This window comes from Vidua chalybeata, chromosome 21 (assembly GCF_026979565.1).
Source record: "Vidua chalybeata isolate OUT-0048 chromosome 21, bVidCha1 merged haplotype, whole genome shotgun sequence".
In the NCBI taxonomy this organism is placed as follows: domain Eukaryota; kingdom Metazoa; phylum Chordata; class Aves; order Passeriformes; family Viduidae; genus Vidua; species Vidua chalybeata.
Window position 1 is genome coordinate 2333554 of NC_071550.1, and position 26514 is coordinate 2360067.

The 26514-nt window shown below is 50.9% G+C and overlaps 1 protein-coding gene and 1 long non-coding RNA gene across 5 annotated transcripts in view; both read right to left on the reverse strand.

Moving 5' to 3' along the window:
- Nucleotides 1-574: 574 nt before the first annotated feature.
- Nucleotides 575-6093, reverse strand: LOC128798363 (uncharacterized). Its single transcript, XR_008434408.1, has 3 exons — nt 6058-6093; nt 2869-2971; nt 575-749 (listed from the first exon to the last, which is right to left on the reverse strand). It is a non-coding gene; the product is annotated as an uncharacterized LOC128798363 (long non-coding RNA).
- A 6385-nt stretch (nt 6094-12478) lies between these two features.
- NACC2 (NACC family member 2) overlaps nt 12479-26514 on the reverse strand; it is a 52781-nt gene continuing 38745 nt past the window's right edge. For all 4 annotated transcript variants that reach the window (XM_053962360.1, XM_053962363.1, XM_053962362.1 and 1 more), the window contains exons 3-6: nt 19450-19617; nt 16776-16881; nt 16408-16505; nt 12479-15139 (exon numbers count right to left, since the gene is read on the reverse strand). In XM_053962360.1, the coding sequence (XP_053818335.1) occupies nt 14640-15139; nt 16408-16505; nt 16776-16881; nt 19450-19617 (872 nt within the window). In that variant the 3' untranslated portion in view covers nt 12479-14639. The remainder of the gene's footprint in view (nt 15140-16407; nt 16506-16775; nt 16882-19449; nt 19618-26514) is intronic.

Consider the following 26514-nt stretch of genomic DNA (forward strand, 5'->3'; position numbering starts at 1 on the left):
AGAAATCCCTGTAATTCCCAGCTCCAGCTCCACAATCCCTGCAATTCCCAGTCCCGGCTCCACAAACCCCTGCAATTCCCAGCTCCAGCTCCACAAACCCCTGCAATTCCCAGTCCCAGCTCCACAAACCCCTGCAATTCCCAGCTCCAGCTCCACAAACCCCTGCAATTCCCAGCTCCAGCTCCACAAACCCCCGCAATTCCCAGAAAACAGGAGCTGCCCCACCTCTCCTCCATCTCTGCCGGCCCCAGGCCCCGCTGCTGTGCTTTGCAGGCAGGGTGGGGATGGCGGGTTTTGCTAATGCTGACAACGACCGTAATTTAGCTTTACACCAGCACTAAAACCGGAGGAAAAAAATTCATGTCCTGGGACATCTGTGCCACAGTTGCTGCTGAGGGCGGATTTATGGGCAGCCCCAGCAGCTCCCAGCAAGGAGAGGTGAAGCAGCCCGGATTGACTCCAGCCCGTTCCTGTGGGGACAAAGCCCTGCTCCACTTTATTCCAGCGCGGTCGGTGGGATGGGGGAGGGAGGGAAGGAAGGCAAATCCGTGTCCTGGCGCTGCTGGCGGGCTCATTCCCGAGAGCTGCGCCCGTCGGGCACCCACGGCCCTGCTGGAGCGCTCCAGGGCAGGCACAAGCAGCAGATGGATGGCTAAATCCCCCTGAAGATGGCAGGAATATTTTGGGATGCCAGGCTGCGCCAGCAGCAGCTCCGGAGGGTCCCTGCTTTTCGCCGAGCGCCGTAATTCCTGTTCCCAAACAGCAAACAAATGTTAGACAGCTGCTGCAGGAAAATCTGAAAGCAAAGCCGGAGCCCGGGGTGCAGCAGGAGGGAGGGGAGGAGGGCAGGGTGAGGCTGGTCCCAGCACAGGGCAGGGATCGCAGCCCTGGGCTCGGCCGGCTGAAGGCAGCAGCTCCGGGGGTCCCGGCGGGTCCCAAAGGCCGGCGCTGAATGTCGCCTCTCCCGGGGAGCCCCAAAACATCCACGTAACCTTTGTGGAGCCCTCCCGATTCCCCGCGAGCCGCTGCGAGAGGATGAGCTTGTTTGCACACCTGGCTGGGTTTTAAATTGGGTTTAATTCCTCGCCGCAGCTTCCCCCCCGGTGCCCGAACGAGGCGGCTCCGGGCTGCCCCCGCCGGGAGCAGCCCCGGCAGGGCTGGCAGCTGCCTGGGCACCTTTTGGGGGCAAAAAAGGGCGGTGCTGCAGCCAAATGCTGCGTTCTGTGGGGCGAGAGGATGTGGGGTCACGGGAGAGGAGGGGTAGCAGGAGGCCAGGGACGCCTGAGGGGGTCAAAAAGCCTCCGGAGGAGTCCCGTGGTATGAGGCGTCCTTGCAGGAGGGGCTGGTCCATAAATCCCCCTCTGGGGCATAATGGGATCCCCGCACCCTGTGGGAGAGTGGCTGGGGTGATGCGGGACAGTTCTGGCACTGGGTCCATCCCCAAATCACCCCAAAGGTGCTGATGTCCACAAACCGGGTGTGAGGGGAGCCAAAGCTGGAGACACCCCGAGCATCCTGAGGTACACAAGAGGTGATTCCTCACTAGGAAACCAGGCAGGGATCACAGAGCAGATTTCCAAGACCTGCTTCTTTTGGAGACCCTTCTGCGTGGCCCAGTGGGATGAAAAACCAGAACCATGAGGGAGCACGTTAATGAATATGGAAACCTTCTTTTCGGGTAGTGCACGCTCATAAATGAATCCACTTTATAGAGCCATAGCAGAGAGGAAATGACTATTCGGAGCCTGATTTATCTGCTCAAATGCTTTGTAGTACTTCAGATTAATAAAAATATTTAATAAAGAATCAAGTTGGTTTATGCAAAGAGAATCACATCCCCTGTATTTTTATTACTGAAAAATTGGAAGCGGGAAGGAATAATGATATAAGCTACTGTATAAATGACAAAAATACCCATTCTAGTTATATGCATTGCTGTACAATCTTTTTCTATCCTATAAACATAATATATTCTTATGCCTATTTCAACTGATTCAGTAGTCATATGCTGCATTGTGCAGTTTAATACCATCCCGTCCTCAACAGCTCTGGCAAGTGATTAAATAAGAAATAAATTTTGCTGTCATTGCATTTAAAATCAAATCAAGGATCATTTGTTACCCCAAACGAACCAGTTATCCTGCTCTGCTCATAAGGAGGCTGCTGTTTGCTGAAGCATTTAGAAATGTATATATAGTAAACTCTTTGCATAATGGCTTATACTGTAATATGATCTTTATGAGCCTCCCGCTCCGGAGACACTCGGCAGCGCCAATAAACAGCACATTGCTTTTTTAATTTAAAGTTATAGGTATGAGACACTCCATATTCTCCTTGTGCTCCTCCGAGCCTTGCTGGCTTTGCCCACGGAGCTGGGGGGAAAGCTCTGTGCCCCCCAGTGTCCCCCAGTGTCCCCCAGTGTCCCCCAGTGTCCCCCAGTGTCCCCCAGTGTCCCCCGTGTGGCACCTCAGTGACACCCCCCGGTGCTGGCGGCTCCTCCTCAGCCTCTCCAGCATCTCCCACGGAGAAATCCAGCAGTGCCAGGCCCCCAAACATCCAGGGAACACACCCAGGAGGGAGAGACAAACTGTCCCCCTCACCAAGTACATTAAATTTAATGTCACCGCCTCGTTAATGGCCCCTGGCGTTGTAATGTGTAATATAAACTCACAAATTAATTGCCAGACCTCCGAAAGCTTCTTTAACTGCTGCCGGAATGAAACCTGGCTAATAACCATCATTTCAAAGTCCATTCTTCTTAGAAGATTGTGTCTGACCAAGCTCCTTTTGTTGGCTCATTATTTTAATTCCTCTCCTCCCCAGGAATTGCCATTTTTTGGCCATCTCCACACCCTCACTGGGATTTACCTGAGAGCAGCTGCTCTTTCCTCTGGGATTTCATCCACAGGTGAGCCCTACACCTGCCTCGTGCTCCAGCTGTGAGCAAAAGTCCGTGGAGGGAACCTTTTTCCTTTGAAAGAAAAAAAAAAAAACCCAAAGAATTTTCATTAAAAAATGACCATTGGAAGGAAAAGGAGGCTCCCCGGGGTGCCCTGTGGGGGTTTGGGCATCACCAGTGGCTCCCAGCCCCTCACCAACAGCCACAGACCCACCACGGACCCCGCCAAACCCACCGGGCAAATTATTTGTTGCAAATTATTTGCTCAGCTTTAATTATCAAGTTTTGGCACCCATTAGTTAAACCGGTTAATTTTATTACGGAGAAAACAACAAATCACACGGCTGACAATAATGAGGATGAACAGGCATTTAATTATCCTTGTTCTAGACAGAACAATTATTAATTTTAAATTGCAGAAACTCATTTGAAAAGTTTGGAGTCTGGAGAATTCTGGTGGGGAGCGGGATATTGCTGTGGGAGATCTGCGGTCAGCGGCTTCATTAATACCAGGAACTCCAGGAAATCAATTCCTGCACCAGCCTCTCCCTCCCCCTTGGAAAGGGCAGGAGTAAAACCAATAAACTTGTGTGTGTGTGTAGGGGGTTGTTAAAAGAGATTTGGAGTCGCTCTGCTGGATCTGGAAGGGTTTGGGGTCCCTCTGCACTCAGCAGGACACAGCGAGGAGGATCCTCCTGAATTTGGGACAACACAGCTCCCTCCCCTCAGATCCTTCCTCGAGGCATCCTGGAGGCTGAAGGAGAAGCAAAACCACCCAATAATAAAATCTGGGGGAAATGAACCTGCAGAGGGGAGGGACCAGCTGGAATCTCATCATTTATCCCCAGTGGTCAGTGGCACAGATAACATTTTTCAAAGTGTAATTGCAGTCAATTGTACTTTCCCCCCAGTGCCCGTCAGCTCAGCTGGGGTGATAAATGTTGGCTTTTAAGCAAGAATGGATTGATTATTAATAGCTTAGATACCAGTTACAGGAACTGCAATAAAGCTAGATTTTAATTTCCCTCTCTATTAAGGGATCTCATGTTTCATTCAACGTAGAGAGAAAATAGGGGGTTTTGCAAAGATATTAGATTTACTGCCACTGTAAAAGATCATCGATGCACCCAACTCTGGGCTATATTTGACTGATTTTTCAACAAAAGGCAGCTCAGTGGGTCGCTGAGTCTCCCTGTGCCCAGCCCTGAACCTCCCTGGCAGGAGGGAGAAGAGGATTTCATGGAAACCCAGAATGGTTTGGGTAGAAGGGACCTTAAAGTCCATCCAGTGCCACCCCTGCCACGGGCAGGGAAACCTTCCACTGTCCCAGGCTGCTCCAAACCCTGTCCAACCCAACCTTAGACCCTCCCTGGGGCAGCCACAGCTTCTCTGGGCAACAATTCCACATCTCCAGAGTTCCTGATCTCCCAACCTCCCTCCTGTGCACTCCTGCTCCCCATTAAACCCCAAATCCCAGCAGAAAATCACTTAATCGGGGCAGGGATGTTTCGGCTGTGATTTGTGTCTAAGTCAGGAGCAAAAGCATAAAAGCTGCCTTGACTGAAGAACAGAGTTGTGCATTTTAATCTCTTATAACTTACTTTTATGATGTAATTCTGAATTATGTTATTGCATTTGTATTTAGAGAGCACACCAGATGGTGCATGCAGTAACACTTTAAATTAGGGTTTCCCAAATACACATTAAATTTAGATTTAATAAGACAGTTATCACATGGGAATTAAATACCAATTGATTATTTGGAAGGTACCACAGCTCGGCAAAGCGTGCAGCTCCTTGCACTGCAGCTGGCACAGGGAGAGGACGTGGAGGGGGCACCCAGGGGTCCTGCCAGGCACCCATGGCCTCCCTGGCTCTTTGTCACCTCAGTGGTGACACTGGCAGCGGAGGGTGACACGAAGGGAGGGACGTGGTGGGATCCCAGTGCCAGTGGTTTGTCCAGACCAGCGTCACCCCTGGGTAAATCAAATCCCCCCACTCTGAGGGCACCTCCAGCCACACAAACCCGTTTACAGCCCTTTGTGCCCGGCCATGCCCAGCTCCTGCTGCCCACCCTGTCACTCTGGGGCTCGTCCCCTCCAGAGGCTCCTGGTGGCACAGGGCCCCTGGGGACATGGGACAGCTCTGCCTGGCAGTGTCCCAGCACAAGGAGTGGGGGATCCAGCCCTATTTCCATGTGGGAAACAGCTGGATCACAGCTCACTCACTGCCAGGTCTGTAAAAATATTTAAGATCCTTTGCTGCCACTGATTTATTTTTTTATTATTTTTATTATTATTATTATTATTATTATTATTCTGAGCCACAATGTGCTGCTCATAGACTGTGGGTAATTTACTTTTCTAATCAAATTGATTTCCATTCAAATGAATTCTCTTGTCCATCTCCATTCCAGTAATGTTATTGTAAGCGTGAGCTCTGTCTTGGTACAAATGTCTAATCAAATGGGGGGATGCAGAGGGCAGCCTGCTGCGTCCTGGTGAATCACTCACAAGTGAAATTAGGGATGCTTTTAGGTGCAATAATTTATGGATTGTAACTTCTGGTGAGGCCCAGTGAGTGAGATTACATTGCCCTCCTGCATTTATCTGCCTTGGTTTGTGGCTTGGCATTTCTGCCTTTTTTTTTCCCCCCCTCTTTTTGCCCTGTCCCTGAACTGGACTGATCTAATTCCTCTCCCAGAGCCCCAGAGGGATCAGGTTTGGTCCCACAGGACCCTGCTCGGACCTGGCAAGGACCAGACCCACCGTGAGGGATTTGGGTACCAAAACACCAAACACCAACCCTGCCTCATCCCAGCCCCAGCACAGCCAGCCAGAAATCAAGTTCCTGCCTCACCTGAGCACCCCCTCATCACCCCCACGCCGGTGGCAGCTTTCCTGCCCGGGTGGCTGCATTGTCACCGCGCCACTGCTGTCCCCACCCCAAGGACGTGGCCGTCGCTCCAACCCCTCCCTTCACCACGGAATTATCATTCCTGTCGTTATTACCCTTAAGCTACCCTCCAATAACCCCCCCAAAGTTCTCCCTGCAGCCCTGCCCGCGGCTGATGAATGCGCTGCTGGCACCGTGAATCCTGCGGAGCGGCCCCGGAGCGCGGCGGGCACGGCAGGAATGATGCACTTCCCACTGCTCACCCTTTATTTGTATTTTGTGTCCTGCACGATCCATCTGAGCCGTCGCCGGCGCTGGAGTGCCGCTGCACAGTCGATTATAAAAGGCTCGGTGCAGAAGATGCATATCAATAAGAGCAGCCCTGGAGCGGGGCTGTGATTTATGGCAGCTGCTCCCGGGCCCGGCTGGCATCAATCTCCCACCTCCCTCACACGGACGGGGCAGGAGGGGAAGCGGCGGCACCCCCAGAGCCCCCGGGCTCACACCCTGCGGGGCAGCAGCCCTGGGAAGGGGGATGAGGGGGATGGAGCCGGCCCTGCACGGGGGCTCGGCTCTTGTTCCCTTTGCCGGGGCTGCAGGAGCAGGGACCAACAGCTCCTGCAGTGGCCAGTGGCAGCCACCAACCCCTGAAATGGCCATCATCTGCAATGGTCAGCTCCTGACATGGCCAACACCCGCAATAGCCAGCTCCTGAAAGGACCAACTCCTGAAATAGCCAGCTCCTGAAAGGACCAACTCCTGAAATGGCCAGCTCCTGAAAGGACCAACTCCTGAAATAGCCAGCTCCTGAAAGGACCAACCCTGAAATGGCCAGCTCCTGAAAGGACCAACCCTGAAAGAGCCAGCTCCTGAAAGGACCAACTCCTGAAAGAGCCAGCTCCTGAAAGGACCAACCCTGAAAGAGCCAGCTCCTGAAAGGACCAACCCTGAAATGACCAGAGCCCCCTGAAATGGCCAACTCGTGAAATAACCAACTCCTGAAATAACCAACTCCTGAAATAACCAACTCCTGAAATGGCCAGCTCCTGAAAGGACCAGAGCCCCCTGCAATGGCCAACTCCTGCAATGGCCAACTCCTGCAATGGCCAACTCCTGCAATGGCCAACTCCTGAAATGGCCAACTCCTGAAATGGCCAGCTCTTGAAATGGCCAACTCCTGAAATAACCAACTCCTGAAATAACCAACTCCTGAAATGACCAGAGCCCCCTGCAATGGCCAACTCCTGAAATGGCCAACTCCTGAAATGGCCAACTCCTGAAATGGCCAACTCCTGAAATGGCCAGCTCTTGAAATGGCCAATGTCTGCAATGCCCAGCCCCTGCAATGCCCAGCCCCTGCAATGCCCAGCCTCTTCTGTCCCTGGGCTGGTGACCCCTGATCCCAGGATCCCTCCGATTTTCTCACCGTGGGGACAATCTGCACCTGTAGCAGCCAGCTGTGGGGGTGTGAATAAAGAGCCAGACTCAAAGAGTCCGAGCAGGTGCAGTGCTCCAACATCTCTCCCTCTGGAGCAGATCCCAAGGCAATTAAGACAGGTTAAGTCCTAAGAACACACCAATAAAGAGCCGTTTTTAATGCCCTGGGGAGGAGCGCACCCATGGCTGCCCCATCGCCTCTCTCAGCCACCTCCCTCTCATTTTGGCACTGCCAAAATCACAGCCCCACCCCAGGCAGGGGGGGGAACACCTATTTTACAACAATAGCAATAAAAATAGTAACATTAATGCAAAGAAAGATCCCTTTCCATCCCCCCCACGCCTGCTCCAGCAGCTCCCCTCGCGTCGCTGCCGCAATCCCGGGGCCCAGCCGGCGTGAGCCAACCCCCCCCGCGCATTTTCCCTCAGCACATTTCTACAGCAACGTCGTTTACTTGGTTAAATAACTCATTTATCTTTTTATACTCTCTGCAGATCATAATACACCCACTCTGACAATACCGCACACCAAAGACCTAATTTTAGCGCTGGTGTTTAGAAGTAATCAGTTTGAAATATTGGAGCGGGCGTACGATGGGCTTGGGGTTGGGTTTTTTTATTTTTTTTTTTCCCCCCTGAAATACTGACGTTTGCAAGAAAGCTGCTCATAAGGAAAATTCTGATTATAACAACTCATTTAGAATAAATCAGTTTGAAATGGTTTATATAACGCGGCGGAATGCGCCGCACGCGAAGCATCCAAGTTTCTGTGTTTTCCCCTTTTCAGTGAGATGAGATTAAATGAAACCCCAAATGCAAGTGGTTTTGGGCACTTCTACTTTGCTAAGCTGAGGAAATGCAGCTTCTCAGCAATTTTATGGCCAGTTGGGTTGGGGGGGAAAAAATGGGCAGAAATTAGAGAGAGGAGAATTACCAACACCCCCAGCCCTCTGCGGGACCCTGCTCCAGCTCAGCCTCTCTGCTTTGAAACTTTTCCCCTGTCCTCATCCTAAAGACAACAACAACCCCATGACATCCCCATCCCAGGCAGAGTCGGGGGTCCTGGGGTGCTGCTTGGAGCTCCTGGTGCTCCATCTCCCCTGTTGGTGCCTGGCTCCCACCCCCTGGAGCAGGGGTGGCAGCACATCCCCTGGAACATCCCCTGGAACATCCCCAGGAGCATCCCCAGAACATCCCCAGGGCATCCCCTGGAACATCCCCTGGAACGTCCCCAGAGCATCCCCAGGGCATCCCCTGAACATCCCCAGAACATCCCCAGAACATCCCCTGGAACATCCCCAGAGCATCCCCTGGAGCATCCCCAGAACATCCCCAGAACATCCCCAGAGCATCCCCTGGAACATCCCCAGGAACATCCCCAGAACATCCCCTGGAACATCCCCAGAGCATCCCCAGAACATCCCCAGAGCATCCCCAGGGCATCCCCTGGAACATCCCCTGAAACATCCCCAGAACATCCCCAGAACATCCCCAGAGCATCCCCTGGAACATCCCCAGGAACATCCCCAGAACATCCCCTGGAACATCCCCGGAGCATCCCCAGAGCATCCCCAGAACATCCCCAGAGCATCCCCTGGAACATCCCCAGAACATCCCCAGGGCATCCCCAGAACATCCCCAGGGCATCCCCAGGGCATGCCCACTCTGCCCAGGGCCCTGAGATGCCCTCTGAGGCCTGGCAAACTCGTCACTCGTGTCCCTGGGTGGGTGGCAGGAGCCCTCCTGCCCGTTCTCGGAGCCTGGGTAAGGTTTTTCCCCGGTGGAGAGGTGGGGAGCTCCCAGCAGAGAGGGGACAGGGGGATTTCAGCTGCTGCTGCACCCTCCAGTCTCGGCCCCACTCTCTGGCAAAGCCCCAGATCAATCTGGGAGTGCTGCAAATTCAATTTAAAACAATGATAATAGTAACAACAAATATTAGTGTTTATAAGTGGAGGGAGGAAGGGAGGGTGTGATGTGTCCAGGTAAAAAAGCCAAAAGATGCCCAAACCACATCAGGTGAAGTGGGGGGAGAGCCCAGGGCAGTGCAGGGAACTCCAAAATCCCAAAATTTGGGCAAACCCCTTCAACTGGCCAAAGCTGGAGGTTGTTTCATACCTTGAAGTGGAGCCTGAGCCATCAAAGCCCCTTCAGCATCTATTAACAACCCCCTGCTTAACACTGCCCACCAGCCAGAAAGACAGAAGACAGAGCAAAGGAAACCTTTTAATTGTAATTTACTTTATTATTTTGTAAATGTGAATTTTACAAAGCGTTTTACAATTAATGATCACATTGGGTTGGTTTTTTTTTTTTTTTTTTTTTTTTTTAATGGATTTTTTTTCATCATATGAAAACAGCTATGAGCACAGTTCCAGCTTGGGGCAGGGTGGGGGCGGGGGGTTCTTCATGTTTTCTCTCTCTCTTTTTTTTTTTTTTTTGTTACTGATATATCGTGTCAGCCATGGCTACAAAATAACAGTCTGAACTATACAGAGTAAGAGCACATAAATACTAGTGAATAATGCACGATAAAAAATAAAATAAAATTAAAAAAAAGAAAAAAAAGAAGCTAGCATCGTTCGTGGCTGAGACAGTTGAGGAACATAATTCAGTGGTACTGTGAGATTTCCTTACAGCACAGAAAGTATTTTTAACAGTCATGAATTACAGTACTACTTAATACCCTATGAAGACGCTTTAAAAACAACCTTGTACTTTAAGTCCTTTTTTTTTTCCCCAAACATTCTGTCCAAAGGATTAATGTTCTATTTGAATCAAGTGCCATCCAAATGTTCAAGTCAAAAATATGTATACATTTATACTCAGTTGTTTTTTATTATCTATTAATTATTTTATTTACTTCTTTTTTTTTTTCTTTATTCTTGTCTGCTAAAAATAGTATTGCAAGTTTTGGCTTTTTATTTTTTTATTTTATTTTAATAACCTTGACATAAAAATCACGAGATTTTTTTTTTTTTAATTTTTTTTTTTTTTTTTTTTTTACTTTTGTGTGTGTGCAAAACGCTTTTAAACAGTGGAAGAAACTCGAGGAGGAGTGGAGGGGTTTCCAACGCGAGTGTGTCCCACTCGCCCCCTCGCTCGCTCCCAGCACGGTTTGGAGAGCAGGAACACTTGGAACAGCAGTTGAATCCCGGGATGGCTGCGGACTGGCCATGGGGGGCTGCGGGGACACCTGGGGACACTCTGGGGACACTCCGGGGCTCATCCCGGCTTCCCACGGCTCCTCCTCCATTCGCAGCGAGCGATTTCCAGGAAAAAACGAGGGATCAGAGCACGGCCCCGGGGGACAAGGGCTGGGGACACACAGAGGGGGCTCTGCTCCCCAAACACCGCGGGACAAGGGGGACAAGGGCTGGGGACACACAGAGGGGCTCTGCTCCCCAAACACCGCGGGACAAGGGCTGGGGACACACAGAGGGGCTCTGCTCCCCAAACACCGCGGGACAAGGGCTGGGGACACACAGAGGGGCTCTGCTCCCCAAACACCGCGGGACAAGGGCTGGGGACACACAGAGGGGGCTCTGCTCCCCAAACACCGCGGGACAAGGGCTGGGGACACCCAGAGGGGGCTCTGCTCCCCAAACACCGCGGGACAAGGGGGACAAGGGCTGGGGACACCCAGAGGGGCTCTGCTCCCCAAACACCGCGGGACAAGGGCTGGGGACACCCAGAGGGGTTCTGCTCCCCAAACACCGCGGGACAAGGGGTGGGGACACCCAGAGGGGGCTCTGCTCCCCGGACACCGCGGGCAGTTCCAGTTTTGGGGCGCTGCGGGGGCTCGGAGCCCTCGGTTCCCAGCCCGCATCCTCGGGGCAATCTGCAGAGGGAAATCACAGCTCCAAGGATCCAAGCACGAGGAGCCGCTCCCAGCTCCTGCCCTCACCGCCGGGAAAGGTCGGGAATGTCACCGTGTCACCGGCCCGGGGGACAGCGGGGGTGGCGGAGGGTCATGCAGCCCCTCGGCAAAGCGGTGTTTAATTAGCGCTAACGAGGAGGACAGGAGCTGGCCCTAGGCTACGGCAGCTGCGGGGAACTCGGGTGCTTTTACACTCTGCGCTCGTTAAAGGTGCTTGGTATAACTTTAGATATAGAATATACAGGTAATATTGCTAATAGTCAAGCATAAGAATAAAGGTGCAGACATACCATAAATACTGATGCTCTGATTTTACACTGTCAGACCTAGATGAATGCAGTTTCCTATTCACATTATAAAGCAGCCCCAAAATTCTAGAATTTAAAATAGTGTCGTAAACAAAGAGGAGGAAGGAGTCGGTTATGATCTGATCTTCTTAATCTGTTTTCCTTGGAAAAAAAATGATCAAAAAATTCTAAGGCACTCAGGAAAGCCGCATACAATCGATGGACTGCTCTGTTCTCACCTTACATTCAGTTTTAAGGGGTTATTTTTTTTTTTTTTGCTTTTTTTGTTGGTTTTTTTTTTCTCGGAAGAATACAATCATTACCATATAACATTTTCAAACATATCATTAATCCTCCACACACAGGAAACATTAGTGCAAAATGCTTGCCCTCATCTACCAGATAAGGAAAAACCCAACGCCCTTCACATTTTAGAAGTTTGCCTTCCTAATAATAATAATAATAATAATAATTAACAAAACAAACCCAAACCAGGAAAAAAAAAAAAAAAAAAGGAAATGAAAGAAAAAAAAAAAAAAAAAAGAAAAAAAACCCCAAAATATACAGGAAGTTGTGCTAGGTATAAAAATATATATTTTCACTGTGCAACTTGACTCTCTCCAGCCTCTCTGTCCTAAGCCATTCAAGTACTTCGCTGCTGCCCCCGCGGTGGCCCCGCCGGCTGTCTGGGAACAGGTTTGGTCCAGAATGAATCCCTCCAGCCAAGTGCAGCCCCCAGCCGGGGGGCTCAGCCTGCTCCCCACCCCCAGCAAGTGCCAAAAAGGAGGAGGAATCCTCTGCAATATCTTCTCTCTATATATTTATATTTATATATATGCACACAGACACACACACAACACAAGGGACGACTTTTGATCTCCGGCACCCGGAGCCGCTCCCGGCTTTGCCTCAAAGTTTTGGCAAACCCAAAGGTTTGGGGATCGGGAGGGTCCTCAGCCAAACCTGAGCCCCACCAAGCTGGCTGAGCTGCCCTCCAGCAGCTGTCCCCAGGGCACGGGGACACCCCAGGGCCAGGGAATTGCTCTGTGTCCCCAGGGATGGCAGGGGACAAAGCCCCCCCCCCCCCCCCCCCCGAGCTCAGCCCGTGGTCCCCGGGTTTGTTTAGTGACGTGGGTAAAGTGCAAATAGAGCCGTGCCCATTCCCACTTCTCCAAAGCATCCCACACCTCTGCACCTGCACCAGCCCCCAAAACCTGGTCTGGGGCGTCACAGTCCCCCCAAAAAAGCTGTGCCAAAACCCAACGTGGGGCAGGACCCCCCCCCCCCCCAATCACTGATCTGTTGTGCCAGGAGCAGCGGCACAGGCTGGGCAGCCTCGTTAGTTATGATGCAAAAAAACTGCTTCAAGTATCACAGAAAACAAAACAAATGGCCAGAAGTTGGGTTATCCTCTCCCCACTCCCCCTTTCCCAATGGAAATACAAAGAAGGAAGAAAACCCTGAGCAAAGCGCTGTCTGGATTAGGGAATCAAAGCAGGAAAGAAAAGAGGAGCACAGCCACAGCAGCCAAAAAGTGACTCTTTCTTTGTGCACCTTGTTCCTAGTCCCCAACGTGTTAGAGAACAAGCTGCAAGTGTCATTAAAGCAGGTCGTTAAGTCACAGTAAAAAACAACCATCATTAAAAAAGGAAAGGAAAATAAGGAAAAAGCCAAAGTTGGCTTTAATGTCACTGTCCCCATCCCCTGGGGGCACCCCTGCAGTGCCACCCCCCGTGGGACCCCCCAGCCCCCGGGGGAGGCTGCAGGGTCCCGCTGGAGCCGGCTCTGCGGGACAGACTCCACTCACTTTGGGGTTTGTAAAGGCCAGGGACAGAGCAGGTACCTGCTGCCCATCACGCTCCAGGGACACCCACAAGTCCCATCCCGAGGCCACCAAAGCCACCACAGCCCGGGGACATCAGCCTGCAACAACAAAAATAAAGACAAATAACTCCACATTGGGTTTTCCCCAGAAGGGGCTGCGGGAGGGTGAGCAGGAGGCAAAGCGCTTCCTCCTCCCCAAAACCTCTTCACAAAAGGGCTCAAAGCTCATTTTTTTTCTTTTAACTTTTGCATCCAGTACACTCCAAATGATTAAAATTTGGTTGGCCTGGAGAGGAGGGAGGGGGCAGAGGGTGAGCTCTGCATGCACTGAGCTCTGCCTCTGGATGTTACCAGGAGCCAACACCAAGAGCTCCTGACTCCACGCCCTTTGGAGCAAGAACAACGCGCTCTCCATGCTCAGATTCCTCCCTAAATCCCTTCCCGGGCTGAGGGGGGGCTCCTCCCCTCCCAGTGGGTGCCCCTGCACGCCCTGGGGTGCAGAGGGGTGACAGAGCCCGGCCCCACAGGAGTGGGGACGTGAAGGTGCAAACACGGAGAAGCAAAGGGAAAGGAGTGGCTGGGAGGGAGGAAGGGAGGGAGGGAGAGAGAAACCAAACCCAAACCCAGCTGTATTGGGCAAAAAGCAGACCACAACCACAAGGGCAGCCAGGCTCTCCACCTGCATCCCACGCAGTCCTCCCGACACGTGCCAGCCTGAACTCCCGCGGAACCATCCCTGCTCCAGGGAGCCGCAGGAACCTCCCCGGGACAACAGCACCCACGGCCAGGGCTCCCCCCCTGCCTCCAGAGGGGTCTGGCCACGATCACTGCCACGATTTCCCCCAGCCCACCCCACTTGGCTCGAGCCCTTCCCGAGACAAACGCGGCCAGTCACAGCACCTGCACCCGAACACACCTCGCTTTCCTGGTCACTGACAAAACTCTCCTTAGAGGACAAGGTTAACGATGGCTTTACTTCTGAGCTGAGTGATGGATGGGGTGATGACAGGGTGGTGGTGGGTGGGGGGTGGCTAGCTTTTCTCCTCCCCTTCTTAAAACAAACGAACAAAAAAAAAAAAAACAAAACACAAAAAAAAAAAAAAAAGAAAGGAAAGGAAAGGAAAAAAAAAAAAAAGAAAAAGCTACAATCTTATAGACTAACCTCAGGAATATCAAAAAAGGAGCCCAATATTTTTTTAAGTAGGTCGCCACAGACCTAGTCGTTTACAGTATAACGAATGCGATTATTTCCTTCATAAATTTTAAATACAAGCAGAATAAAAGTCACATTTTTTTCAGGCAACAGTAGCAGTTCAGTAGGTAAGTGGCTTGATCACATTTTTTTTGTTTTGTATTAGTAATGCATGCAAGCAGCTTTAGTATTACAGATCCCTTATAGGTCATGAAATGTTTGCTCTCTTTATAAAGTCCCTCCATAAGTACCATCTTGTCTTCTCACGGGGGTTTCGGGCCGGCTGGAGGAGCCCGAACCTTGTTCAAAAGGTTGCGGAGTGCTTTGGGTTTCCGATGCCATGGCATCTGTGGCAGCTGCCTCCTGGATCACGGAGCCGGCGCCTTCGGCATCCTCGCTCTGCTCGAAGGACTGGTTGGATCCATTGCTCAGCTCTACATTCACTGTGTTAGTTCTCAAGGCTACTATAGTCCCCGCCTCGCTCCTCCTCTCTGCATAGATGCGCTGCTCGAAGACCTGAGCAGCGTTGGGCTGGAAGTCGGGCTCCAGGGGGACAGTGTTTGTGGAGGAGCCCATGACGGTGCGGTACATCTCCATCCCCTCGGGCAGCATGGATTTGATCTTGGGCAGCCAGCGCTTGCGCACGCGCCGCGCGTTGGTGCACATGTCGGCCGCGATCACGTTCATCTCGCTCTCCTTAAAGCTCGGGGCAAAATTCTGACAATACACTGCAAAGACAGGGAGACACAGAGCTCAGGCTCCGGGGGGAGTGGCACAAAGGTGAGCCCGGACTCCCAGGTGGCAGCGGAGCTTCCCCCACGGACCTGAGCTCTCCACGCACACAGAGCTCCTCAGCTGGAGACAACCAGGAAGGGATAAGAGCTGAACACCCCGCGTGGCACAGGGAGGGGGGTGCAGAAGGGCCCCTCACTCCATGGGGAGCCCCACAGCCACAGCATGTGGGGATGGCCAGACCAGAGACGGACAAGAAAAGATCCCACAAACTCCCCAGCAGCAGCTCCGTTAATGGCTCCTAAAGCCACAGCGCTGCAGGAAATGTCAGAGGAAATGTCCTCTGCCTGTGCCTCTCCTTACGCCACCCCTTTGTGGCCCAGCAGCCTGGCTGCTCCAGCATCCCTCTGCTGGCACATCCACTGGGAGCCAGCAGGAGTGGGAGCTGCAGGAGCCCTGCAATCCCTCGTGTCCTGCTCCTCTGCGGGAGCCAAGCACCTGATGTTATGGAGCAGCATCCAAGGAACTGCCACGGTGAATAAGCGTCAGCTAAAGCTCATGCACAGGGACAAATCCAGGCAGTAGGAACCCATCCCATATCCTGGCACACAACAGCAATGCCCTTCCAGCCCCCCTCAGGATGGACCATGGCTGGAAAGTCCAGAGCTGGGACTCTCCAGGATAAAACTGCTAACAGGGAGCTGACTCCACCATGTTCAACCACGTTACTGAGCATCTGTCCTCTTATCCCTTTTCCCCAGATGCCACAGATCTCCCAGGGCAGCTGGAAGGCCCCTGGACTTTACAATTAGGGAGGGGAAAGATTTCTCTTCCAAATCTTAAAACCTAAATTTTAAAAATCGCTTAGAGTTTTGTTTTCCAGCACAGTAATATTTACATATAGATTTACTCCCCAGAATTCAGCCAAGGTGAGAGAACACAGTAATTTCCACTGCATATGGAGCCCATGGTGAAGAGATTTTTCTGCACCCCTCAGGGTTTCCTCCAGCCCTCAGCTCCTCCCTCTCCAGCACCTCCTGTCCCAAAACACTCCAGGTATCCACAGGTGACTGAGGGGGAAGTGGCTGATGGAGAGCAGATCCCACCCACAGCTTCTCTGGGCAATCAAAAAGCGATGCAAACTAAAAAATAAATTGATTTTCCTACAACTCAATTCCACCATTATCACACAACAGGGTGACCTTCCCTGCCCAGGCCCGGGCCATGCTGTCCCACCCCAGCAGCAGAACACCCCTCTCCTTACATTTGACTGCATTAAGGACCCTGCTGTCCAAGGGCTTCCTGCTGGGATCGCTCGTGGAGGACCTGATTCCAGTCCCGCAGCTGTTGGCAAGTGTGTTCCTGTGGGGAAGGCAAAGGGAGATCCTGGGAGAGGGGACCAGGGGACAGCCACTGCCCTGCCCTCCTCCCTTCAGCTCCTGCTGGGGGCATCACCCGGATTTTAAGGTGAGGAATGGGAAACGTGCATGGAAATGGAATAAAGTTCTCAAGCATCACGAAGAAAATGCACAGAGCTGAGTGCAGAGGATGGAGCACTCAGGGTTAAACCCCTGGGAGGTGAAGGCAAAGAATTCCCTGGGAGAGCACGAGGAGCAGCGGGACGGGACCTACCGATCGAAGAAGGTGGCCAGGAGACGTCTCAGCAGCACCTTGTGTTTGACACCAGCACATAAATGGCAATTCATCAGCTGCCCCCGGGTGATGTAAACGCCTGAGCCTGCAAGGGTGCAGAGGGACAGCCCAAAATGAACCCCTGACACAGCCACAGAGCCACCCCTGAGCCACCCACGGCTCCTCCTCGCTGGTGGGAACCTCTTCTTCACCTGCTGCAACAAGGACAGAGGGATTTCTGGAAAATCCTGGCAAATCCTTGGGGCCTTGGCAAGACCCAGGCAATAACGACCCCTAATTTTATCTGAACAGACAGGAAGTCTATGGGAATCCAATGAAAGGATTCTTATTTTCTCACCAATGCACACAGTGAAAAGCTTACACTGTGATTTGATATGTACAGATCACATTATTTATTCTTTCTGAAGTGAGAAAACCCCAATCCATTTGGCTTTTTTTTTTTTCTTTTTTTTTTTTTCCAGTGCAGGACTGTAGAACACAGAGCTGGAAAGGAAAGAAAAAGCCCATCTAGCACAGAAAGAGGTACTTGGTCACAGATCTAACTGCTTCCAAAACCCCAGCCCATCTTGATACCTCTGGAGAGCAGGGAATTTTCCTTCTAATGCACAGCAACTGCTGCCTTTGAACCTGCTGCCTTTAAGGATGTTTTCTGGAAGAAAAAGGAGCCCTGTGCAAAGCAGCTGGAAATGTCCAGAGGTCTGGCAGTACTTTACAGCAGGTTTTATATCAAACCTTTTTCACTCTGCTCACAGACCAACCTGCTCCTGCCTTGGCATTGCTTCCAGGGAGAGGTTATCCCATTTTTCAAGCATTCTGTTATATGAGAGGGTTTGGTATTTGCTTTTAATTAAGATTAAATAATGGGTCATTGCTGGATCCAGAACACACTCTGTTCTCGAGATACAAAAGCATCTGCTGGAGAAGTCATATCTCCTCCTGGATTTCCAGGGAAGATGATTGTCCCTGACCTTCTGGATGGAGCTGGAGCTCAGGGCAGCCCCTGAGCCTGACCCTCTGCACCTCCCCTGGCACCAGAGGCACCCCAGGACTCTCATCCTGCCCCAGGATCCAGCTTCTGGACCTCTGAGCCATGCCACGTCTCACCAGGAATTTTCCTTGTATTCTCTTCCATCTAATGAATTTTTTTGTATTTTTTTAAAGTAACAGCCTCAGTCCCTCCCTCAGCTGTGGTAACTGCAAGCCTTGTTAAAGACCCTTTTTCAGAGAGGGCTGCTCAAGTTTGCTGAATCAATTGTAGCATGAAAAACCAGAAACAAAAGGAAAACACTCCCACTTGGAGAGTTGAGGAAAACTTTCACAGCAGGATCAAGGCCCCCCTCCAGGTCTGAGACAGGAATTAGGGGAGTTTATTTTGTATTTTAAGAGATAAGGCATCAGAGTGAACACCAGCCACCAGCAAGGGGAACTTCACTTTAATAAATGAAAAATAACCAGGCAGCACTATCGGTTAGTGATATTAATCTACTTTTTTTCCAGATTGAAAAATGTAAATCAAGCAGAGTTGCCTCAAACCAATTTGCAGCTCTCACTGTGAAAATAACCTGCACCACTTGATGGTTTTAAGAAGTCTCACATTAAATGGAAATGGGTACAAAATGAATATTCCAGATACAAAATAAATTCTTGTGGCTGTACGCTGCGCTTTGCCCTCCATCAAAGTCCCGTCCTCCATCAGCTGCAAACCTTTGTGGGCATCCCCAGAAATCCTGACTCCTTCTCCAGAATGGAAATGAAATCATGCTACTCACCAAGGGAGAAGGGAAGAAGAACTGATTTGGATGGACTGTGCTGCCACGTGTCCTTTTTGGACCAAGGGCTTTGCAGGGATTAATTAAACCTCCCCACCTGGGGCAGGTCTGGCATGTCCTGCCCAGTCATCCCCACACAGCTACATCCAAGGGGAAAACCCACAGCCAGGCCACTGCAAAGAAAAGCTGGGGGGAACTTCTAAAAGCAGAACATGATTATTTCCACTGGAATTTAACCTGGTCACTCCAGTTAAACACTTTCTGTGCAGTGCTGGGTGTGCCTGGGCTGGCACAGCCACCTGGTTTCACTCCTCCTGCTCTACACTCTCTAAACAGCACCATCTTCCACCTCACACTGGCCAGAAATCTTTTATAGAGGAGTAAATTCTCCCAATATTGTAAATTTCCCCCAAAATGAAAATAAAGGCAGAAGAAAGGGCCAATTCTTCTCCTGCTGCAGCGTTTGACCACTTAGTAAATTTAAAAAGAAACTTCTACAGGTTTTTCAAAGCTTGTTCACTGACACACAAATTTTATCTCCTTTGCTTTGTAAATCTTATAATGTGGTAATTTTTGAGGGGGGTTTGTTGGGTTTTTAGATCTGTGATTCTAAATGGAAACATGCTCGCTGCAGCCACACCGAGCAGGAAGAACACAAGCTGCAGAATTCAATTAAAATGCTAAATTAATTCAATTGAATAAATCCTGTTAATGACACATTTCTCCGTCAGCAAATTAAAGGAAACTCGGAACTTTTCAAAAAGACAACTGGTGACGAATAATCCAGAAAGACACAGCAAGGGCACACAAGATGCAGCAAGATGGAGAGCACAAGTCCAGAAGGAGAACAGCAGCAATCCAAAGGTATTCTGCAGAAAAGCTACCTGCAACAAGCTCGAGTTTTTCTCCAGGGTCTCCCTCCGAGTAGAGCTTTGGGTGGCAGCGGTATCCGATCTGGCTGATGAGGCTGGCAGGGAGAGCCACCAGATCCCGTCGGATCAGGACACAGGAGCGGTTCTCCAGCGGGATCTGCTCCGGCTTCTCTTGGGCAACTTCGAAATGAAAAGGGAAAACAGTTAAAATAACTTCTCACAAGGCTGACAGAAGGTCAGACTTCGACTTCTTCACGCAGCAGTTGGAAATATTCCCCCCTCCAGATGTCCAACCATGGGGCAGATGTCACCTAAAAGCTTGGAAAAATCCCCTGGTCTCCCCCTCCATGGCAGCCTCAGGTTCTGCAAAAGGGATTCTTAGAATCTAATTATGCTTTAACTTCTCCTGAGTTGGTCATTTGTGAAAATGGACAGCTCTGCCCAGCTGGCATCGCTCTGCAAGCGCAGCACACGGAGCTGCTGCCCCAAACACCCCAGGAGGGTGGCAGGAATTCCACCAGGAGGTTCTAACAGGCAGTAAATTGCCCCAGTTTGATGAACACCTGCAGCAGTTCCATCTTGATGGTTTTTCCTGCTGAAGTTAAAATCCAGACCCTGCAGGTGCCTCTGCTCTGAGAAAGGTCAGCAGAGCCTCTCCTGAGATGCACCCACCAGCCACCTCCAGCCCACCTTCTCTTCCCCTGCCTTCTGCAGGCCAACTTTTCCTCTCAGTAACAAAAGAAGCCCCCATCAACAAGTCAAAAAATGTTATTAACATGTAGCTTGAAAACCAAAATACCAGATTTTCCCAGCTCGCTCTGATGCACCATCTCCAGATCCCACCACTGCCCAGGAGCAACCAGTAACATGGAAAAGCTGGAAACACTGGGCTGTCCTGCCAGCACCTCCAAATCTGGGTATTGTGGGCACACAGAGGATTGGTTTCTAAAGCACATTTACAGTCCAAGACCACCGGATTGTTTAAAATGACAATTTCTGACAGCAACGAGAGCTGACCATGCGCATCAACTTCAGCACATGGTGGGAACAGTTCCAGGGCTGAACTGCAGCCCAGCTCTGCCATGATCCACCTTTTTCCCCCAAAACTGTTTGATAACATGGCAAGTGCCACGTACAAACCCAAACCCAGCTCTGTGCTCGAATCTCTGTGAACACCCAGAGAAGCACAAACCCCAGCAACGAGCGTTTCTGAACTCAAAGCGTCCCCTGCTCCAGAGGTGTCTTTTCCTGCCATTATCCCCGAGTTCTGGGGGCCACTTTTCCTCTCTGCAGATAAAATAACAAGTTCTGCAGACTTGTTGCTGCAGTAACCGAGGGCGATGGCTTGGGGACAAAGGGAGCAGTGTTCTAAGTAGGACATGCCCGCGGTGCCGTGCTGGGTCGTGGCATCCTATCGCAGGCTCCGGGAGCATCCCCACCCTCAGGGCTCCCTCTGCCCCTGAGGAACTGCCAGGAGGGATTCTGGAATAGCAGGAGGATGGCTCGTGCTAAGGGAGACAGCGCCCAACAGCAGCAGAGCAAATCACAGGGTGTTTTTGAACCCTTTGTGCCATCACAGCCTCATCATCAGAGTGAAACCTGTGCCACTGACATTCCCAGCTGCAATATTCCCAGCATTCCAGTCCAAGATCCCGTTGGAGATGGGGGTCAGCTCCCACTGAGGGAGAATCTCAAAGACCAGCTCTATTTTGAGGCTTTTAAAGGGTGATAAGCAAACCATATCCCATTAAATACTGATATTTTTCAGCTTAAATAAACCAAAAGCAAAGGGACCGTGGGTATGGAGGAACCAGTCCTGCTCTGCTGTCCTTCCCTGGCAAGGCAGGGCCACCAGGGCAGCTTGAGGGGAGGAAGGGACACCTCAGTCATCTCCCAGAGGTAACATTTTACTCAGAGGTAAAATTAAAAATACAACCCCTAGGAGCTGTATATGTGACCTACACAATCCCACCCCAGCACAGGGCTCTGCCCAGGTTATTAAAACTGAATTTTTAATACTTCATTTTTACTTTAACCAATGAGTCAGGTCAAAAGCACCCACAACATCCATCAGCACCATACTCCAAAAACCAAACTAAAATTCAGCTAAAAGGACCAAGTGCAACTCAACCCACTGCTGGATTTTGGTCACATCTGTCCTGCTGGTTCACTGTAAATCTCTTATTAAACACGGCCATGAATCATTCTGGGGGAGTTTGTTTCCATTCAAGCATTAGCACAAAATCAACGACACCAAACCAAAAAGAGGTTTGGGGCTTTCAGTGGCACCTCAGTTGAGCAGATAGCAATCAGTTATGTAAAGGAGCAGGGCACAAGAGCCACTTTGGTCCCATGTTTCCACAGAAAGCCACTCTGTTTGGCCTTTCTGCTCTGCAGAACAGGAGAGTATTTGCTTCTAATTAATTTGTATCTTCAGAGGGCAGCGGCTCCTTCCCTTTGAATGAAAGGGCAAACAATGGGAAGTATTGTTAAATACAGTTTTGTTCCTGAACAAGAAAAGAGCTCCCAGTCAGCAGAGAGGGGCAGGAAATCATTACAGAGGAAGCCACGAGAGCTGCCAGCCAAACACTGGAATATTTTATTTATTTGGATATTTGCTTTTATCCCAAACTTAGCTGGATGCTGCAGCTTCAACAGGTGGTGCAGAGTGGAAAATATCCATTTTCCTGGATTTTTTTTTTTTTTGGCAGAAGAAACAGCCTCAAACTAACTCCATGCTCCATGGCTCCAGGCTCTGCACGATGCTGGGGCACGTGTCCTCCTCATCCCTAAAACACACTCCAGAGATCCCCCACAGCACCTCAGAGCTGAGCCCATGATGGTTTGGTGACACTGGGATTTCTGCATGTCCCACCTGAGGTGTTTTGGGGCTGCATTTGCTGAGGATGGGCTGCTCAGGTGAGTGCCTGGGAATTGCTGGACACACACCTGGCCCCAGCACTCACTTATCTCCTTCCTTCCTGACAATCCAAACAGCAGGGCTTCAAAATGAGTCATGAAGCCCCAGTTCCCACCAGTTTGGCTTCTCCAAACTGCACACAAACATCAAGGTGCTCCTGTGGGTAAGAAACAACCGTTTCTCATTTAGGAATGGGATTGGAGATACAGAAAGATCAGAGCGATGGAGCCTCACCCAAAAATTGATGTTTACAGAATCCCAACATATAACCACACTTCTCAAGCCCTGAAGAAAAGACTGGAGAACCCATCTCCACCTGCTCCAGCACAGATACAAGCACGTGGATGATCCTCCCCTGTTCCCTACATAGCCAGAAGTCTCTTTTCAAACAGCAATATTTTAACATTTCTCTCCCATCAGCCTATTTTCCACTGGCAGTGGGACCACCTCAAAAATATCTTCCCTCCATAGCCTCAGCATCACCAGCATCTGCTGCAGATGTAAACCTGTAGCAGAGGACACACGCAAGCACCACGGGATAGATCCATCACAGAGTCCCAACGGGGAGAGTTTACATTTCCCAAATAGTACATTTATACCAACGTGCTGAAATGCAGCCGTTTGATTTGTGACCTATTTATACAGGGAGGTAATCTGGAATTAGTATAGGAAAAATATTACTGGTTTATAAATACCCCTATCTTGCCTTCGCCTCAGATCTCAGCCAGGAGTGAAACATCTGCCAGCCTAAAATTAAACATCTGTGGTTCAGAGGGAGGAAAATGGGGCTGGAAGTTTAATGCCAAAAAAGGCCAGAGGCTGAGTGCCCCCGGCGTGGGGCTCAGCCTTCCCCTGCTCGGCTCCGACCGTGCCGGGGTCGGGATGGGGCAGTGCCACCACAGAGCCACTCAGGCTGGAAAAGACCTCCAAGGCCATCAAGTCCAACCTGTGACCAGTCCCCACCTTGTCACATGAAGACACACAGCCTGGCTTCCAGCAGTTTCCAGGTGTTTGAATCCCTCTGCTAAAAGCCAAAGCGCTCTGGTGGATAACCGGCGCAGCCCTCGACCGCTTCATTTCCTAAAAATCCACGAGCCCTTTGCTGCTGAGCGTCCTCCCTGTGCACAGCCTGGCCACCACAGGGACCAGTGGGACGTGGCAGGATCAGGTGCCTGTCCCTGCAGTGGCAGCCAGCTGCTCCATCCCGCTGCAATTCCCGGCGTGGCTGCCGTGATTTACGTCGCTGCGGCGCGTCGCGCCCGGCTCCGCTCGGGATGCTGCACGGGCTGCATCATTTGGGATTCTGGGCTGTTCCTTGCCCTCTTTCCTCACTGTCAGGAATCAGAGGCCAGGAGAGAAAACTATTCTCTCAGCTAATTACCACAACTATTCTATAATGGCTATTTTAGATGAATTTTTAATGAAGTGTGCTCTTGTCAGTTCAGGATTTCATAACTTTCAAGTCCAGCCTTTACATTCCAGCCATTTGCTGCATAAAGATTTTCCCTTTTCCCTGCAAACCGGTGCAGCAGGAGCAGGGGAGGAGGACGGACCCTCGCACAACTTCGCTGGTGCCTGTCAAAATTAAATTAACTGCATCTGCTCAGCAGAGAGCTGACTGACAAGAACGTGGCTCAGTGCAGAAAAGCGCCGAGCATCTGCAAGTCCTGCTGAAACCCACTTCAGCTCAGGCCCACGACGCTGTAATTAACAGGGATAAAAATACTTTGCTTTTGTTTAATATTTTCTGGAGTTGTGCGTTCCTCAGATCAGATGCTGGAAACCTCATTAAGTCTCGCTCGTGTCCTCGAGGCCCACATGTTCTCCACAACCAGACCTAGTTATGGAGTGAGGAGCCATTTTACCGCAGTGCTGCCAGCCTGGCGCGGCACCGGCGACGCCGCGGCCACCGAACGTGGGGGGAAACTGAGGCAGCTTTTCCTACACCCAGCTGCCACCCTGTCTGCCAACACCTAAGCCTGACCCTCCTGTGTTTAATCCTGGCCTCATCCTGCTGTTCCTTCTGCAGGTCCAACACTTGTCCTGGTCCCTCACACCAGTGCCACCACTGCAGGTGGCACCGGCCTCTTCTCCCAGAAGAGGAAAACAGCCTCAAGCTGAGCCAGAGAAGGCTCAAGTTGGACATCAGGAGGAATTTCTTAATGGAAAAGGTGTTCAGGCTGCCCAGGGAGGTGTTGAAGTCCCCATCCCTGGAGGTGCCCAAGGAATGACTGGACGTGGCACTCAGTGCTCTTGGTAGTGTTTGGTCAAAGTTTGATCTTGGAGGCCTTTTCCAACCTTAATGATCCTGTGATGTGGAGATGTGGATCTGATCCAGCTTTGGAAATTCAGAATGGCTCTGACTACAAAAAGGGGTGAAGAAAATAAATTAAAAACCCCCCAGCCTTGGGGCAAGAAGAGGATTGGTGACCCCTCCAAGGGTGGTGGGTGGTGCTGAAGGCAGGTGAGGAGCATCAGCCACTAGTGTCCCACCACACCCTCACCGGCACCAACGCTTCAGATGGGGAACAAAAATGCATAGAAAAAGAAGGGAAAAAAATCCAGCAACCCTCTCTGAAATTCAGAGCTTCGTCTGCTCTGCTCCTCTTTGGCTTTGTTTTTGTTTTCACAAGCAGGGCTCTTGGAAACCTTGGCAATCCCTATTTTAAAGGGCTCCCCCTCCCCCAGGCCTTTGTGAGGCTGTCGGGATCTCCATGCCAGGAGCAGGATTAGCTGCCTTCTCTCTTCCATCTTATGGTTTCATTATTCTGCACCTTTTGAGAGGGTACAGTTTATCCCGAGTAATTAAAACACAGTTAGCTCTACAAGTCCAAACCATAAAGGAACAGCTTAGGTTTTACTTTCTGTAATCTCTTTTTTTGTGTGCCCCCTTTTCCAGGAAGCCTGATACCTATAGCTGCCTTATTCCAAACAGGAAACTCCCCTGAAAGGTGCGGGTGTGGAAGAGGAATTTCAGCAGAAATGTGGGATATTTAGAGCCTTACAACCTGCCTCTTCCCTGCATGGCCCCGGCATCACCACCTGGTTCTCCCTACAGAAAACAAGCAGGAAAACTTGGCTGGGCACAGCATCTCCCAGTGACAAAGTGAGAAAGCTGCTGGGATTTTCAGTTTTCCAGCTGGGATGATTCCTGCCCGACATGGGTTAGGGACAGCCTCAGAGCTGCTGCCTGCACCATCCCCGGGCTGCTCCTGTCCTTGCCTTCTGAATTGGTTTTGTTCTGTTCCTGCAGGAACTGGCCCCGTGACAGGGATGGAAAACACAGCCCAAGGGCATAACCCCACTGCTCCAAGGAGGCAAACCCACATTACTCTCCACAGGCTCTACAGCGGGGAAAAAGCAAAATAAACTCAAAACAAGTGGGCAACAGCACAATTCCTGTTCAGCCTGGCTCCAACAACAGCCGTGGAGGAGACCCTGACCTTGTCCCACCCCTGATCCCACTCCTCTCCTGCCCCATCCCAACCACTGGGACCTGAAGCAGGACAGGGAGAGTACTCAGGCTTTTGAGGCTCATTTCCTACAACTGCTTGTCCACTTCTCCTGACAAATATTTCTAATATTAAAACAGTAAATTCGCTGTATTTTCCCCCTTTTTCACATGGCTTAATGAAAAAACACCTTGGAAAATACTGCTTGTCTGCTTGCTGTCTGGCAGGGGAATGTGGCAAGAGGATGCTGAGCCCCTGTTCCTGGGATGGGATGGGATGGGATGGGATGGGATGGGATGGGATGGGACAGTGTGTGGGGGTGAGACCATTCTCAGGAATGAGATCATTCTTTAAGGAATCCTACCTGTTTTATGTAACCAAAATTGTCCTACTTGCCAAATCTTGTTCCTTGGTGAAGACTAAAATCAAATGTCTTTGAGGCAAGCCCATCAATGAACCAGAGTTCAAATATTTGCAACATTAGTGCAGCAATTCCAGGAGCCAGAGCAGGGGAAGCAGCTCCAGGCCAGGGGATGCTGCGTGCAGCCGGAGCCGGTGGGAAGATGTCCCTCCCTGGGGAGCTCCTGAGGATCAAAGCTGCTGCCACAAACACCTGCAGCTCCCACGAGGAGGCCACTGCGGGGCTGAGCTTCCATGTGGGACACTGCCAGCTCCATCTGTGGGAGCTGCTTCCATGGGGGATGC